This window comes from Bufo gargarizans, chromosome 3 (genome assembly GCF_014858855.1).
Source record: "Bufo gargarizans isolate SCDJY-AF-19 chromosome 3, ASM1485885v1, whole genome shotgun sequence".
NCBI lineage: Eukaryota > Metazoa > Chordata > Amphibia > Anura > Bufonidae > Bufo > Bufo gargarizans.
Genome location: NC_058082.1, coordinates 384,107,058 through 384,125,881, shown reverse-complemented (window position 1 = coordinate 384,125,881; position 18,824 = coordinate 384,107,058). Strand labels below are relative to the sequence as shown.

Here is an 18,824-nt window from a genome sequence, read left to right as displayed (position 1 = left end):
CCTGCGTTTGACAAAGTGTCATGGCCCTTTTTGAACTCCGCTTTATCTCAAAAATGGTTTGGCCCTGTGTTTTCTGACCTTATCTGTCATCTACAATCGGATGTTCACACCACACTCACGGGAAACGGCTACAACACCCCCTATCTAGACATTTTTCGGGACACCAGGCAGGGATGCCCTCTTTCCCCTTTACTTTTTAATCTCTTTAAACCCCCTTCTACATTATCTACAGCTGCTCAACACCTCTCCACAAGTCTTTCAGTCGCCCTGGCCGCATTTGCCGACGATATATTGTTAATTGTAAATCACCCAGAAACCACCCTCCCACAAACACTACAAGACCTTATAGATATCGGACAGCTTTCGGGTTACACCCTTAACCTGGATAAATCCGAAGCTCTGCTCCTTAAAGGGCCCATAAGACCGAGATGGACTGTTCCTTTCCCCTTTCAATAGCGCTTGCACTCTATTTTATACCTGGGGGTACAGATCACCAAGTCACCTGGTCAGCTATATAATGCAAATATTGCACCTCATGTGTGTACGCTGGAGGACATGTTAGCAGGCTGGCGATATCTCCCTTTGTCGTACATGGGGCGAACATGCCTTATTAAGATGGTGGATTTTCCCCGCTGTTATATCTTCTACAATCCCTACAACTATATTTACGCCCCAGAGATGAGAAGAAAATTAACTGCTTATTCAGCAAATTTATCTGGCATGGTCGTCGCCCCAGATACCTTATATTATTTTACAACAACCTAGACTGACTGAACTTTCCCAATATCAGGGCTTATAATATTGCAGCTTTGATGAGAATAGCAATAGACTGGATACATCATGCATCCATGTTCTCAAACAGATGTCAGGAAAAGGCCTTTAAACCAAGACTGGTTCTGACCAATTTACTCTATACCCCATATGGCGAGATTCCAGAGCACGCCAGAGAGAACTTTTTACTAATGTCAACCTGGCGGGCTTGGCAAAAGATGATGCTTCTCAAAAACGTAACCCTCATTTCTAAGCAGAGTCACCCCATAGAGATTTCTATGATTGGCATAAGGGAGGAATAACTCTGATTAGTCACTTGGAGGACCACACCACACACAAGATTCTGCCATTTGAAGATCTTAAATCTAAATACCCCAACATTTGTTTTAACTTCTTTCCCTTTCTACAAGCCAGCAGTTATCTACAGAAATTACTGCCCAACTTAACCCCCCAAGAATGGAACCCAGCTCTACAGGCCTCCCTTAAACATACCCCTACCCTAAGGTCACATACTACTAGCTGCTATAAATTTCTATACACCCCTCTGGACTATGGTAAAGACTTCCCGCAGAAAATTATGTCCACCCTATATCAGCCTCTGGAATGCAATCTTCTTTATTTTCCATCCAGCCGCTACAGGGAGATGACCTTATAGATTTATCACCGGGCATATATCTCTCCAGTTTGTGGCCAAATGGGTGTCTTCCAATGTAAAGAGACAGGAGCAGATTTGTTCCATTGTTTGTGGCTATGCCCAGTGATCCAATCTCTCTCGTGTAAAGCAGCACTTCTAGATCCTATATGGGCCATTTTTGGGTACGTTGACCCGACTAGTACATGTTGCACTCCTGGTAGTAGGAAATTGTTATGTCTGATAGCAGCAGCAGGAATCAAGACTATCCTCCACACATGGATTGATCCCGCACATTCACTGTTTGTTATTTCTCGAGAAAGTCTCCTTCTTAATGAAAATGGACTGGGTAGAGGCATCTTCCAGGAAGGAGATCCATGTGAAGCAATTCTTTGCATGCTGGGAAAGCTTCATAAATATACTGCCCCTTCAGTTAGAAGATGCATCTAGGAATGTTTTCAACTCACTTCCTGGTATCAGACGCATGTCTTATTAAACGATCCGCCAATCTCAGAGATTTGATTCTTCTTGAGGGCTCAGCGGGAGTCCCTGCGCGCCGCGTGCTTGCTTGGATTCTAACTCAACTAACTGTGGAGGAGAGGTGAATATGTCTGACCAAGGAGGTAGAAATGGTGAACTCACTAAAAGACTTAGAGTGGCTTGGGTGAATTTGTAGAGTGTAAAAATATTACAGGTTATAGTTACAGGCTGTAGCTACTAGAATTCTGAAGAAGTCATTGATCCAGGGACCTATTCTGATGGTCACAATGGTCAGTCATGAAGGGGATCAAGCCACGTGCAGGTGAATGAGTCACAACTAGGAATAACGGAGTTCAGCAGACAGGTATAGAACTCGTCTACATTCCCCTCCATGAGTGGGCCAAGTCCCTTTATGTATACACCTTCCAACAGGGTGTAACGGATGTAACTTCTCAAAGTATCATCATAATTGGTTAACGCACATCCAAATAACACTCATAATTGGTTAATACTGAAGCCATACTTTGCATAATTCATTATGGCTTATTGGCCTATTGCTAGCACAAACACAGCTAATCTTATCTTAACATAGGACCACTAACTTCTACATTTTTTAGCAACTCATTTAAATTGGGAGATCGCCATCTTCTTCTGCGGCATCTCCCTCCCTTAGTTTGCTCCTTCAATTGATCGCCTCTGCAGCGGTCAAGTTCAAATGTCTCTGTTCATGATTGGTTGAACCCAGCGATTGGCAGAAACCTAGACTGGTCTTCCTTCCAACTTGACAGCAGTGGGTTTTGTCAGTTGCACCTGATATGAACCATCAAATCTTGGTTCCAAGGTCTTCCCCACATTTCTCTAAAGAATTACCCAATTTCCAGGAACAAGAGAGTCCGTACCTCCAAGAGAATTAGGGTCATGTATAGAAGAGACAACACGTGAATACACTTTTGACAGGTGTTCCTGTAACTCTACCATATAAGAGGTGCTTGTACTACCTGGTGTGGCAAATATAACCCTATCCTTGGTGCAGAGCCAAATAAAATTTCAAACAGACTAAGCTTTCCTCGTCCAGTAGGGATAGTGCAGATGGCATATAGTACTATCAGTAAGGCTTCTACCCACTTCATAGAAGTATGTCTTTCCAAGTACTTGTGTGATCCCTAAGGTCTTAAGTATGTTTCCCATTATCTCCTCTGTAAAGTGGGTACCTCTTATATGATTCTATCACTTCTGAAGTCCCATATATCTACAGATTATTTCTGATATTTTCTTAGCTTGGTAGTCACTGGCCAGGCTTCCAGCCAACCTAATTGTCTACAGAGACATACTCATATGCACCCACCTTGGGTAGCTGTATGTAATCCAACTGCACTCTCTGGAATGGGTACAAAGGTTAGGGAGTGTGTTTCTTGGTGGTCTTTATGACCCTCCCAGGGTTATGTCTGGCACATGTAAGACAAACCTGAACAAACTTATCAAAGTGGGTCTGAATTCCAGGGCATAACAATATTCTAACACCAGTGCGGTCATAGCTCCTTTTTATACAAACTTCCAGACAGGTTCAGACATTTACCTGCCAGAAGTCTCCTGCCTTTGTGGCCCCCACCTCCATCCATACCTTTTTGCCTTGAGGCATTACCTGGGCCTGCAGTTCTTGCAAGAGTGATAAGTATGGTGTAGTTGGCAAAGAGTCTGTCAGAATTGGCGGGCCAGCTGCTTGTTCGGCTGCTTAGTCTGCTTGAGCATTTCCCACGGCTTATCTTTCTTCAAGTGGGCTGGTACTTTGATAATGGCTACCTCTGTGAGCAGCTCTAGATCCTCAAGGAGGCTCTGTGCTGCTTCCGATTTCTTAATTGGTTTGCTTGAAGAAGTCACAAATCCTCTGTTTTTCCAGATAACACCAAAGTAATGTGCTACCCGAAAGGTCTTCCTGGAATCTGTATAACAATGAATTCTCAGTCTCTTACCTAAAGTACATGCATCAATAAGTACCTTCAATTCCAGACAACCACGATGGAAGTGGTTTTTAGAATAATTACCTTACCATCTTGGATTACCACATACCCGGTGACAGTGTCCTTGTTAAGCATTCCACCATCTGGCGCCATTGACAAAAATACTCAGCATCAGTACTAGTTTGTGGTGTTTCAGTAACACGTGGTAACCCTTTTGTTTCCATACCCATCAATGCTTGACAATCATGTTTGTGTGTGGGGTCAAATCTGCATTCCTCATTGGGGCCCGGATTTAACCTTGTTCCCCACTCTTTCTCCAGGCCCTCCCCCGTTTTCTGAATCCACTAGCGGCAGGGCGACTGGACTCAGAACATTGCAACACTTAATAAGACTGGACGGGATAGGTAAAACCTCATATTTGGTGAGTCTAGCCATGGATAGGTATCTGGTTTGTGCTTTCTGTAGAATTTCAGACACATCATGGGGCACTTGCAGCCAAGATTGCCAAGAACTATATTTTCAGTCTGATTAAACAGGTTCAGCTGTAGCTGCTCACACACCAAAGAGGGGGGGGGGGGTGTGTCTCATGATTACAGGGTCCATACCTATGGAGTAATACCTCAACTGTTTCTGTCTGTCTCCATGGCCTTTGGTGTGGATTGTAACTAGTAAGTGGTCAATGCCTATTTCAAGGTATATAAGGCATCTATTGGCTTCTGGAATATCAACCTGAGACGTGCAAACAACATGGCTAGAAGAATACTCTTCCATCATCTATTTATCCCCATTGGCTTCTACCTCAGTTTTTCTCTTGTATTTTTTTGCCTTCCTCTGGATCAACTTGCAGATGGACATATGCCTTATAAACTATGTTACTATGATCATGGAACAGGGAATTAGAAGTCATATTTTCTATGCCCTGAAAGTCTGACTCACCTGTATCTTTATGTCCCTACCCAGTGGACAGATACAATTATCATAATCTCACAAATCTGCATCTTTATAATCTCTGTATCTGTTCAAATGACAATGGATGTCAGAAAGCAGAATACCAGACCTTATGAATTTCATTGGTACTACCGCACTGCAACCCACTAAAAATATGAAGAATGCCCCACTTACACTGCTATGTATATCCCTAACATGCGTATCACAAGGTTGACAATAATATACATTCTTACAGTCAGTCATACAGTTTTCTTTTAGTTCTCTTCTGAGTCTTTGGTTGCTTCCATGCACATTACACAATGTCTATTGCAGAGGCCTATTTGTTTACTTCCTTTCCAGAGAAAGACATACTCTGTGTAGCCTCCACCCTGTGGGTGGCTCCTTTGATCCACTACCCAAGTGTGCTGGTATTACAGTTATGGATCCTAGTAGTACGGTTGAAGAGCTCAATCTTCCAAAACAGTTCTATTCATGGCAATACTACAGCATAGTTCTGCCTCACACACAGAGTAACTCACACATCCTCTCTGGGGTTACACGCTGGAAACCCCTTGAACACCTCTACATTCTTTCTATTGCAAAATAAGGATCCAAACACTGCTATCAAGAACATTGCAACCACAATCAGTCCAAACTAGTATAATAAAGGAGTTGGCAGTGATGCAGTAATTCTTCCTCATATAGTATATAGCTTAAGCATAAGTTTAGCACATATAAAGTTAAGCAACATTCACCAGAACACTGTGCAGGCACCGTCACACACCTCAGAACAGAGTGGAACTTAATGCTCTTAAGACCAGAGAGATGATAATAGACTTCAGGAGATCTCCTCCCCAGCACCTCCCCTTAATAAACAAATGGATCTACAGTAACCCGAGTAGAGTCATACAATTTTCTTGGGACCACAATTTCCAACAACCTAAAATGGAACAACAATACTGTCACTATCATCAAGATTGTGCAACAGAGGATCTACCACCTACAGCAGCTGAAAAAGTTTGGCCTACCACAAAAATTAATGGTGCAGTTCTAAACCGCGATTATCAAATCCATCATGACATCATCTATGACTGTATGGTTCGGCTCCTGCTCAGTATTAGAAGAGGTTAGACTGCAGCGCATCATCTGACCAGCGGAAAGGATAATTGGCTGTAGCTTACCTTCACGCTAGCAGATGCAGTAAGAAAGCGGCTAAGATTGCCTCAGACCCCTCTCACCCTGCTTACTCCATCTTCCAGCCTATGCCTTCAGGAGTGAGATACCGTTCAGTGGCTACTAAAACTTCTAAGCACGGGAACAGCTTTTTCCCTCAGGCAGTTGCCTTGCTTAATGCAGAACCACGCTAAAGCTGCTATGACTTGTAAGCATTACAGCATAGAACTGAAAATGATCACTTCTCCCTATTTATTGCCACTAAAACGTGCATACTGTCCTTGTCCTGCACTATCCCTACTGTCTGTCCTTGTACTGATTTGTTTGTGTCTGTCAAGCAAGTGCCAAGTCAGATTCTGATGAGACGGGCAGTAATACAACGGGTTACTTACAGCTGTCTTCCTGGGTCCTGGTCTCCAAATCGGGGTCTGAAGCTAGGGGTGCTGTTGCTGTGCACTCATTATCCACCAGAAAATGTTGTGGCTAACACAGTGGTCAGTCACGAAGGGGATCGAGCCACGCGTTGCAGGTGAATGAGTAGCGACTAGGGATAACGGAGTTCAGCAGACGGGAATAGAGCTCAGCTAGATTCCCACCATGAATTGCTTAAGCCCCTTTATTTCTACACCTTCCAACAGGGTGTGACGGGTGTAATTTCTCAAAGGTGTGCTCACGCGTGTGCAAAACGCATTAAAATGCTTTGCACTCGCAACGCACCCGCATCTTTTAACGCACGTCACCCGTAACGCCCGTGTGAAAGAGGTATAACTTCTGCATATTTTGTAGTGAGTCGCTCAAATTGGCAGATGACCAGTCGCCATCTTCTTATTGCGCACTAAGAAATTAAACAGAAAATTCTCTTACGGGGAGTTCTATCAAAAATGATGAAATTGCATATTTTTTCACCTCTGCTTCCAAAATAGTACCAAAGCTAAAACTACAACCTGTCATGCAAAAAACAAGCCTGACAACTTTGATAGAAAAATAAGAGAGTTATGAGCCTTACATATGGTGGTGCAACAAAAAAGGTTTTTAATTAAAAAAAGCTAAAATTTGTAATACATGAAATAACCCTATATAAATTTGCTAACACCATATTCATATAACCCAAAGAATAAACTAATATATACCACATGGTGTACCCTGTAAAAAAAAAAAAAAAAAAATCACTGACCGAATTACTATTTTTGCCCACCCCACCTCCTATGAAATAAAATACAATAAAAATGTTGCGTGTACCCTAGTAATGAATGAACTGGGTTTGCAGTGCTGTGTCTGAATCCAGTTTGTTGAAAACGTTTGGTGCATGTGGTATTACATTTAGTCTCAACACGTGCAATTAGGAAGGAAGTCTCTCGTTACTTGCGCTGATAGGAGGCCATACATTTTTGACTACTATGAACATGCAATTTATGAATGAAGTTTTGCAATGAACTGGGTTTGCCCTTTATTAATATGGTACCAGTTAATACCACAGCCTGTCCTGCAAGAAACAAGGCATCACACAGCTATGTTGACGGGGAAAAAAAAAAATCTTATGGATGTTAGTATATGGCACAGCAAAATACAACCGATCTTTAATTAAAAAAAAAAGTGATTTTATGATATAAAAGTAGAAAAATGTGAAAAAAAACTATGCAAATCTAGTATCACCATAACTGAATTGCAGATTTTTCCCACCACCTCTCCAAAAAAGTGAAATAAAAAGCAATCAACGAATATGTAGCCCAAAATGGTACCAATAAAAACTATAGCCCACCCTGCAAATAAAAATCACACATCTTAGATAAAAAGTCGTTTTTTTTTTCCTTTCTGAACGCTGCCATTTCCCCAAATAGTAGTTTATGACCACGTATGGGTAGCAAATTATTGGATACATTTTCTCGTTTTAACCCTATCAAAAATGAAACATTTTGGGCTACAGCAATGAAAAACAAATTTGGAAAAAATAACAATTTTTTTTATTTATTTTTTTACACTCCAATGTTAATCAATTCTATGAAAAACCTGTGGTGTCACTTCACCCCTAGCTGAATTCCTTATGGGTGTTGTTTCCCAAAATAGGGTTATTTATTGGGGTTTCCGCTGTACTGGTGGTACCTTAGGGGTGCTGCGAGTTCGACATGGCACCCAAACCCATTAATGTAAAATCTGTGTTTCAAAAGCCAAGTGACCTCCCATTTTGAGACCTGCTGAGTGCCCAGACAGTAGATTATGACCCCATATGGGATATTGCCATACTCAGAGGAAATTGCATAATCCTTTTCAGTTTTTTATTCAGTTAACCCTTTTAAAAATGAAAACTTTTAAGCTAAAATTGCATATTATTGTTAACATACAATTGGAGCTTGAAAATCAAAAATTGCAATACATTTTATGATACTTCTGTGGGATAAAAATGTTGTCTGCCCCTTTATATTAGGAAGTGTAGTTTCAAAAAAAGAGCCTTTTGGGGGATTGCTTATTATGCTTTATCACCTCAGGAACTCTGCAAACCTGAAATGGTGCCCAAAAAGCATCCTAAAAAATGGAGACCCAAAATCCAAAGGTGCTCGAGTCTAAAGTCGGTATTTGAGTCAAGTAGCACTACAGCCACATATGGGATATTTCTAATAGAATCAGGGTTGTAAATTTGAAGTATTATTTCCTTTTTATGTGGTGTTCTAAAAAGTGGGGGGGGGAAATAAAATCAGAATTATTATTTTTTTCAGGCAGTAACCTCAGTGTCCCGTCCTCTTGGCAGAGGCCTTGTAGTGCTCTGCCGCTTCTTAGACAGTGACCTCACAGTACTCCATTGTTTTTTGAACATGGCCCCTAAAGCACAAAATAGGAAATCGTTGGGTACCTCGGCCTCTGAAGGCGTAGAAGGTAAAAGCCCTAAAACCAACATTGAGAGGTACTTAAGATCCTCCCCAACTAAAACAAGAGGTACTATGAAACCCCTCGCCCGCTCAGAGGAGAGAGAAGAAGCTAGAAATGTTGTAACGCTTCCCGAAAATAGTGAAAAAGAGGCTATGGATAATCAGATATATGCAGATAAGTCAATGGGTCAGTGAAAAAAAAACGGAAAACGGCACAACGGCCACGGATGCACACAACGGTCGTGTGCATGAGGCCTAAGTGGGATCCGTGTCCTATATTAGTGTCAGGAGACTTTAAATCTATTATGGATAATAAGGACAGGGTATCCGAGTATAGCGGAAGGGGGAGTATTAATGATCAACCCACGATCCTTAGCGGGATCTGCCAGGAGATGGGTCTTATAGATGTGTGGCAGTTCTTGTACAGGAAAAAAATGTCCTTCTCCTGTTTTATTAGATCTTGCAGGGCCATGTCTAGGATAGATCTATTTCTAGCAAGTGCAGAATTTTTGGAACGGATTAAAAAAATTAAGTACGAACCACATGGTATATCCGATCATACTCCAATGTTAATTTTGAGGGCTGACTCTCTACCCCCCGTGGGGAAAAAATCCTTTAGGCTAAACCCACATTGGATACAGGTGGTCGGTGACCAAGAAAAGATTGGGAAAGACATTTTAGAATTCTGGGCACTAAATTATCGATCCACACACATACATTATGTGTGGGATTCCTTGAAGGCCATGATAAGAGGGGAATATAGTATGAGGATTATGCGGAAAAGGGCGGAATATGCTAACACTGAAAAGGAATTGGTAGTGAGGGTCGGGGCGCTTGAGGCGGCCTTGGCCAAACAAAATTAGAATGGCACTCGATCATTACTAATGGAGGCAAAGAGGGAATACCAGACTTTTCTTTATGAAAAGGCGCAACATAGACACTTCTTTGCTGGACAGCAAGGTTTCTTTGAGAAAGGCAAGACAGGTAGAATGCTGGCATCGGTGATTGCTAGTCAAAAGGCCCAAATCCCAATAAAGCAAATTAAACTGCCAATGGGTGTACTAACTAATGACAGTTTTAAAATCAAAACTGCCATCGTAGAACACTTTACTAAAGTGTATCGGTCAGACCTCGGGGTGGATGACAGAGCCCAGGCTCTTTTTTTTGAAGGTATGGCACTCCCTTGCCTTCCGGGCAAGATAGTGCCAAACTAAATTTGCCACTTTCTCTTGAAGAGGTAGAGAAAGCTGTTGACAGTATAAAGGACAATACGGCTCCGGGCAGGGATGGCATACCTTTTGAATTTTACAGAGCATATCGCAAAACTGTACTGCCTCTTCTTCTGCAAATGTTTAATGAATCTTGGAGGAGTGGTTCACTTCCCCCGCCTCCTTGAGGGAAGCCTCCATTTCCTTAATCTTGAAGAAAGATAAAGATAAGACAGAGGTGGGGGCGTATCACCCTATTTCGCTACTCAATACCGATTACAAGATACTAGCGAAAGTACTTGCAAACAGGTTAAGGGGGGTTGTTCACCGTCTGATCCATTCGGATCAGACGGGTTTCATCCCAAAACGAGATATACAATCTAATATTCGCAAGGCCTTTCTTAACGTATATGTTGGGGAGGGGGAGGATCGCTCCATCCTGTCTTTGGTCGCCGAGAAGGCCTTTGACAGGGTGGAGTGGTCCTTCCTGTGGGCGACTTTGGATAAAATGAATTTGGGCGAACATTTCATTGAATGGATACAGTTACTTTATTCAGATTCTAGAGCCAGGGTAAAGATAAATGGGATCGACTCGGAACAGCTTCCCCTACAGCGAGGTACACGGCAGGGTTGTCCCCTTTCACCTCTGATATTTGCCCTAGCTCTGGAACCTCTCGCTTGTAAAATCCGGCAGTCTAATCAGATCATAGGATTTGGAGGGAGAGGAGAGGAAGATAAGATTAGTCTATACGTGGACGACATTCTTGTATTCCTGAGGCAGGGATGGAAAGCCGTTACACCTGTTATGAATATCTTGAAAGAATATGGGGCGATATCGGGGTATAATGTAAACTGGGATAAATCTGAACTTCTCCCTCTGGTCCGAGTGCCCCCTGACAGGCCCTTAGGCATTAAGTTACTCGGACTAACTGATTCCATCCGATATCTGGGTATCAGTATAAGTGCGGACCTGTCTCACTATAATTCCTTAAATATAACTCCTATGGTTAATAAGATCAGGGAGAACATCCGGTCTTGGCAGAAGCTGCCCCTGTCACAGGAGGAAAGGATTGCACTGATTAAGATGGTGGTCCTCCCTATTGCATTATACCCTCTGACAGCATGCCCGATATGGTTTGATGATTCCATTTTTGGGTTAGTGGACAAATTGATGAACAACTTAATCTGGGGGAGCATAAGGGTTTGGATTAAGCAAAAAATATCTCTGTATATCGGAGAGAAGGGATGGCCTTTACCTTCCATTCCTCCAGGGATACCATATTGCAGCACAGATAAAGTGGTGTTTGGGAGGGGGGAGGGCAGAAAGCCAGGCCGCTTTGTTGTTGGGTATCCTCTCAAGGGATTTCCAGGGGCCATATGGGGATATTTTTTCTGTCTTGGAGACTGGTCATTTGGACATGAGGAAAAAACTATGTTTGATTAGCGATACACTAAATAAGGTTTGGAATAAGATAAAAAAAAAAAATACTGGGTGAGACATTACCTACTCATTTTACCCCACTTTGGCACAATTATAATTTAAAAGAATTTAAGTCAATTGTAGATTATAAATACTGGAATTCACGCGGAATTACCCGCTTAACTCATATAATATCACACGGTAATATTATTCCCTTAGATTAATTAATAAAAGGTACACCGTCCTTAGATAGATATAGGTATGCACAAATTAGTCACGCATATATGAGCACTCAGGATAAAAGTTTATTGGCCATTAGGGCAAGCCCCTTTTTGGATTATTGTTTCAGATTTAAGGATACTCAACTTACACTCTCTCAAATATGTCATAAACTCCGGGACTGTTTGGGGGAAATAACTATATTTAAAAGTGAGGGAGGCTGGGGAGCTGAATTGGGCGAGGGGAACAGCTTGGAATGGGATATGGTATATCAAAACATAAAAAATGTATCGATCTCTCAGAAATACAGATTGATACAGTTCAAGATTGTTCGCCGCCTATACTACTCCCCCACCTTCCTCGCCAAGATATATAAGGAAAGGAAGGACTTGTGTAGGAATTGTTCATTAGAAAATGCAGAGTTAGGTCACCTACTATGGAATTGTCCAGAAGTGCGTGGGTTTTGGACTAGTATTTATGAGGAATTATATAAAAGATATAAGATCAATTTGAAGCAAAGTTTTACGCATGCAATATTGGGGCTTTTCCCCCGCTCTGAGCTGACCCCCTACCAATTATGATGGAAGGTTTTATGGTGGCAAAGGCCTTGATAATTAAATATTGGGGTACGAAGAATAGCCCTAGTTTTTATGAGTGGAGGGCTCGGCTAGACACTATTGAGGCCTATAGAAGAGTGGCAAGTAAATTGGAGTGATGACTCCCCAACGGGGCAGGCTCCCTTACTCGCTTCAGGCTCCCAAGATCCCTTAAACTGGGAATTTTTGGAAATAGAAATCAAGGTAGATATTAAAATGCGGACGGATCCCGCAGCAGGGAAACAAAAGGGATGGGGTGGGTTAAAAAGAACAAGTGTATTAACTTGTATAAAGTATATTTGTACATTTTAACTGGTTGATATGAGAACTTGTATATTTGCTCCAGAAAATAATAAAGGATAAAAAATCATAAAAAAAATAAACACCTCCATTTTGCATTAATTTCACCTAAAGAGTTAATAACTTTCCTAAATGCTATTAAGTATACTTTGATGGGTGCAATTTTTAAAATGGGATAATTTTTGGTTATGTATATATGTGCGGTATTACAAATTTGTAAAATGGTAGATTTTTTTATGCAAAAACACAAAACATAACTACTCAAATTTGCCACTAACAAAGTACATTGTCAGAATATTTTAGATATGTAGAAGCATTACAAAATTATTACCACATAACGTGACATGTCTAATTTGAATAGTGGGGCATGGTACTCAAGGTAACCTGCACACATTGCGGAATACGCAGCACATTGCAGCACCATCAAAGTGTATGAAATTACACAAATCTCATGTAATTTTTAGATTTTTAATTTTTTTTTACCGGTGACTCCTGATTGGTACCCGATCCGAGCCCTCTGGCATAGGAGACACTAATTTGAATGTATGTGATGCACGGCTATGCAGGGCCTCAATAATTAATTTTTAATAATACAGGGATGAGGAAGTAAAATATGCAAGTGGCTTTTCCACTGTTTCGATAGAAAACTGCTGGACCCCCTCTTTTGCTTTATGACATTGCAGTTTGTGATCCTAGATCGCTGTAAGCCTGTTACGTGCTGTTTGTGTGCATCATGTGATTGGTCACATGATTGTTAAGTCTGCCAACTGTGTCCACCCATGTTCGGGAATGAGCGTGCGCAGTGTGCCTCTGCTGCCTGGCGGCCATCTGGGTTGCGGGCCTCCGATCTCTGCCTTCCATAGATAATATTGCGGTACAAGAGATGTCCCGCGCATGCGCTCTATCAAGTTCCAGACGCCGAGTGAACCCTGCTCTCTCCCCCAGTATGTGAGACCTCCATTTGAGATCTCCATTTTTTTTAACAGTTACACAATCATGGGCACCTGTATGTAATTGTCGTTAATCATGTTTACAAATTAGAAGTAACTGACTTATGGATTTTATGTAATATCACAAATGGAACACTGATATGAATTTTGTATAATGATTTGGATCATGTATTTTTCACCATTTTTTTTGTATAATCATGTAAATTATATTGTAATTTGGTATGCTTTATAAACACCTGTGTGTGCACTGACTGTTATGGCTTGACAAAGGCTCCATAGAGAGAGCTGAAACGTTGCTGTCTTCACATGGGGGAATAAAACACCCTGTTTTTCACGGATTTTTGTGTACTGCCTTGGATTTTTTTCTATACATAAAAGAATAGAACATGCTATATTTTTTTTTGCGGCGCCACGGAACGGTGCAACGGATGCTGGCAGCACACAGAGTGCTGTCCGCATCTTTTGCGGCCCCATTGAAGTGAGTGGGTCTGCATCCGAGCCGCAAAAACGGCGGCTCGGATGCGGACGAAAACAACGGTCGTGTGCATGAGGTATCTAAGGCTACTTTCACACTCGCGTTTGGTGCAGATCCATCATGGATCTGCACAGACAGATCCGTTCAGATAATACAACCGTCTGCACCTGTTCAGAACGGATCTGTGTGTATTATCTGTAACCTAGCCAAAACGGATCAGTCTTGATCACCATTGAAAGTTAATGGGGGATTGATCTGTTTTCTATTGTGCCAGATTGTGTAATAGAAAACGGATCCGTCCCCGCTGACTTACATTGTGTGTCAGAACATATCCATTTGGCTCAGTTTCGTCAGACGGACACCAAAATGCTGCTAGCAGCGTTTTGGTGTTTGTTTCCAAAGCGGAATGGAGGTCAAACGGAGGCAAACTGATGCATTCTGAGCGGATCCTTTTCCATTTATAATGCATTAGGGCAAAACTGATCCGTTTTGGACCGCTTGTGAGAACACTGAACGGATCTCACAAACGAAAAGCCAAAACGCCAGTGTGAAAGTAGCCCAAGTTCCATTGCCAACAGAAAGTTTATTTTCCCTCCTCCTGCTCTTTCCCCATTTATGACCATAATCATAGATTCCATGACCTGGATGTTAGCAGGAATGTGTTAACATATCTGGAAACTATGGTGGCATTCAGGAAATGGGACCATCTTCTTCTCCAGTATCAAGGAAGAATGTGTATAGTGATCAGCATAGCCACAATTGCTTGTTGGAGCAGAATTGCCTTCTGCTACCAAGAAAAACACACAACGCTACTGGGGTGCCTGAAGGCATATTTTACAAGACTCATTTCAACCTCCTGGATGGGTCCAGATGGGAGCAGTAAACAGCCTTGCTTAAAGGGGTTGTGTCACTTCAGCAGGTGGCATTTATCATGTAGAAAAAGTTAATACAAGCCACTTACGAATGCATTGCTATTATGCATATTGCTTCCTTTGCTGGCTGGATTCATTTTTCTATCACATTATACACATGGTTACGACCAACCTGCAATCTATCAACTTTGACCATGCTTGCACACTGTAGGAGAAAGTTTCAGGCTCTTTCGTGGCCAGGGCCGTGGGAGTATTCATAGGATGGTGGGTTTTTTTTTTTGGTTTTTTTTTATAGTGTGAAAGTACTTGCTGATGGATTGCAGGGTGTTCGTAATCATGGAAACGAAAAGTGTTTAAAGTGATGGAAAAATTAATCCACCCAGCAAAGGAAGCAATATGGACAATCACAATATCTTAGTAAGTGTCTCGTATAAACTTTTTCTACATAATAAGGCTACATGCACACGACGGTGAAAAATGACCGTTAGACGGCCATCTAAGTAACAGCAGTCACACGGCCATTTTAAGCACCAGTGAAAGTCTATTCTAATTATTTTAACGGCCAGTGAATAGCGTCCGTCCAAAAATAGGCCATGTCCGGACGGACAGACCACATTGAAATCAATGGGACAGTTTTTAACGGCCAGTTGACAGGAGTGCACCCCTCTGACGGCCGTTAAAAATGGATACACAGACCATTTAGGGGTTAAAAAAAACTCACCTCATCCACTTGCTCGCGGTGTGGCGGTCCTTTCTCGCTCTATTGAGCAGGAGCTGCGATCTGCGTCATGACGTAACCACATGGGCGTGCACAGTGATGTCATTGCGCACCGTTGGCAGGTCCTGTTCTGTGAAGAGAGAAGAGACTGCTGCAGCGCAAGCAAGTGGATAAGGTGAGGGTTTGTTGTTTTTCTTTTTTTTGGCTGCGGCATGGGAGACATTATAAAGCTTGGGTCGGACCCCCGCCGATCAGATGCTGATCTATCCAGAGGATAGATCATCAGTTTAAACAAACTGCAGAACCACTTTAAGTATATTGCAATTTATTGCTGCCACCTGCATTGGAATATACATTGGAATATACCTGTAAAAGACATTCGACCCTCAACAGGCTGTGGCTTTCAGAGACAACGAACTGTGCCGCTCTCTTGGTTTTGTGCTCTCAGATGATGTGTTCACATTTGACCACAGCATCTGAGTGGTTAAATGCATGTGATTAGCATTATCGCTGATCAGACATTAGCTCCAGGTGTCTGCTGTATAAATCCACAGAAATCCCTCATCTTTAGAGACCCAACCTATGCCATACTGTTACGGCAGAGTTCGGGAAATGGTTAATAATGATATTTTTTTGTGCATTTGGGGTAAATGTTTTGTGTATTTTGGACACATTATTACATTAGAGCGTAATGTCTTTCTAAAATGGATCCCTGATGACCCTGGTGGTGGTTTTACATGCTTATATCTTTATTTTTGTATCTATTTATTCTTTTTGGATACTTCTTGTCTTGTGGTTTGAAGATTCTTGGATGATATGAATGTGTGTTTTTTCTCTCAGCATTTTCTTATGCAGATCACACATCAGATTGCTATTGGCAATATCATTATGTAGAATAATATTGGGAGGACAGTGATCCTGTCCTATTGGCGTATTTCACTTCCCCACCTTTCACTTCCCCACTATTTCTATTGCAGAAGACTTAAACATCCTCCATTTAGGTTCTAAGGTTGAACACAGTTGTCATTTTCAGCTGACTGTCACATAAAGAGAGTCAGGATAAAGTATAAGCTTGCTCTCTTTAATGGCAGAGTTTTATATAGCCTAGTCAGCCATTATAGTTAATGTTATGTACAGTAGATTTAGCTTCAGCTTCGATGGGCATATTTTGGTTTGGATGTTTAGATGCAGATTGACATGCATGGATAAATAATAGTCTCATTTAATCCGGTCCTTAACCTAATTATATTTCTACAGTGTCACGATGTCCTCCCACATTCTATGCCTTCCATTCCATTTGGAGATCGCAATACTGGGTTTGATTCCAGAAAAAGTAGATCAGATGGATCAGAAAGCAGAGAGCACCATAAGGTGCTAACATCTGTAAAGGTTTGTTGTCGTTTTGTACATATGTGTTAACAATTCAGTTGGCATTTAGTAAGTCTGTTTTATTGTTTAACCCCTTCCCAACCAGTGCCGTAATAGTACAGCGCAGCGGGACGTGACTTGCCGCCCAGCGCCGTACTATTACGGCCCGCTGATCGGACAGGTGCAGGAACTGCGCCCGCCCGATCAGCTGCAGAGGATCGGCTGTTCCATTAGCCGGAACCCTGCTTTATGCACCGGCATCAGTGAAAATACAGATGCCAGCACATTAACCTCTTCTATGCCGCGGTCAGCGCTGACTGTGACATAGAAGGGTTTTGCTGCGGGTGAGGGAGCCCAACGGGTCCCTGCGCTGCTGTGGCAGGGACCCGATGGGTGAGAAGGCAGCCTGATGCCGTGCAGAGGCTGCCCAATGCCTTGCATGGCATCGGGATCTGCCTTCTACTGGTGCCCAGGAAATCCAGCCCCAGGCTGCGTCTCCTAGGCAGCCTGTTAGTGTATTACTCAGTGTAATACAGTTACAGGCAATGCATTACAATACAGATACATTGCAGAGGGGATCAGACCCCCTAAAGTTAGTCAGTAATAAAGTAAAAAAAAAAAAGTGTTTTTTAATAAAATAATTGTTTAACCACTTCAACCTCCCTAGCTGAAACCCCCTTAATGACCAGGCCACTTTTTACACTTCTGCACTACACTACTTTCACCGTTTATCGCTCGGTCATGCAACTTACCACCCAAATGAATTTTACCTCCTTTTCTTCTCACTAATAGAGCTTTCATTTGGTGGTATTTCATTGCTGCTGACATTTTTACTTTTTTGTTATTAATCGAAATTTAAAGATTTTTTAGCAAAAAAAATTAAATTTTTCACTTTCAGTTGTAAAATGTTGCAAAAAAAACGACATCCATATATAAATTTTTCGCTAACTTTATTGTTCTACATGTCTTTGATAAAAAAAAAATGGTTTGGGTAAAAGTTATAGCGTTTACAAACTATGGTACAAAAATGTGAATTTCCGCTTTTTGAAGCAGCTTTGACTTTCTGAGCACCTGTCATGTTTTCTGAGGTTCTACAATGCCCAGACAGTAGAAAAACCCCACAAATGACCCCATTTTGGAAAGTAGACACCCTAAGGTATTCGCTGATGGGCATAGTGAGTTTATAGAACTTTTTATTTTTTGTCACAAGTTAGCGGAAAATGATGATTTATTTTTTTATTTTATTTTTTATTACAAAGTCTCATATTCCACTAACTTGTGACAAAAAATAAAAACTTCCATGAACTCATTATGCCCATCACAAAATACCTTAGGATATCTTCTTTTCAAAATGGGGTCACTTGTGGGGTAGTTATACTGCCCTGGCATTTTAAGGGCCCATATGCGTGAGAAGTAGTTTGTAATCAAAATCTGTAAAAAATGACCGGTAAAATCCGAAAGGTGCTCTTTGGAATGTGGGTCCCTTTGCCCACCTAGGCTGCAAAAAAGTGTCACACATCTGGTATCGCCGTACTCAGGAGAAGTTGAGGAATGTGTTTTGGGCTGTCATTTTACATATACCCATGCTGGGTGAGAGAAATATCTTGGCAAAAAACAACTTTTCTAATTTTTTATACAAAGTTGGCAATTGACCAAGATATTTATCTCACCCAGCATGGGTATATGTAAAATGACACCCCAAAACACATTTCCCAACTTCTCCTGAGTACGGTGATACCACATGTGTGACACTTTTTTGCAGCCGAGGTGGGCAAAGGGGCACACATTCCAAAGAGCACCTTTCGGATTTCACAGTCCATTTTTTACACATTTTGATTGCAAACTACTTCTCACGCATATGGGCCCCTAAAATGCCAGGGCAGTATAACAACCCCAC

The 18,824-nt window shown here is 41.7% G+C and overlaps 1 protein-coding gene across 5 annotated transcripts in view; it reads left to right on the top strand.

The window, feature by feature from the left end:
- The window catches only part of ANKS1A (ankyrin repeat and sterile alpha motif domain containing 1A), a 731,235-nt gene that overhangs the window by 369,476 nt on the left and 342,935 nt on the right, over positions 1–18,824 (top strand). For all 5 annotated transcript variants that reach the window (XR_006388413.1, XM_044288191.1, XM_044288189.1 and 2 more), the window contains one exon: positions 16,817–16,948. Coding sequence is in view for 4 of the 5 variants with exons in the window: in XM_044288191.1 (XP_044144126.1) it covers positions 16,817–16,948 (132 nt within the window). In the remaining variant the exon portion in view is untranslated. The remainder of the gene's footprint in view (positions 1–16,816; positions 16,949–18,824) is intronic.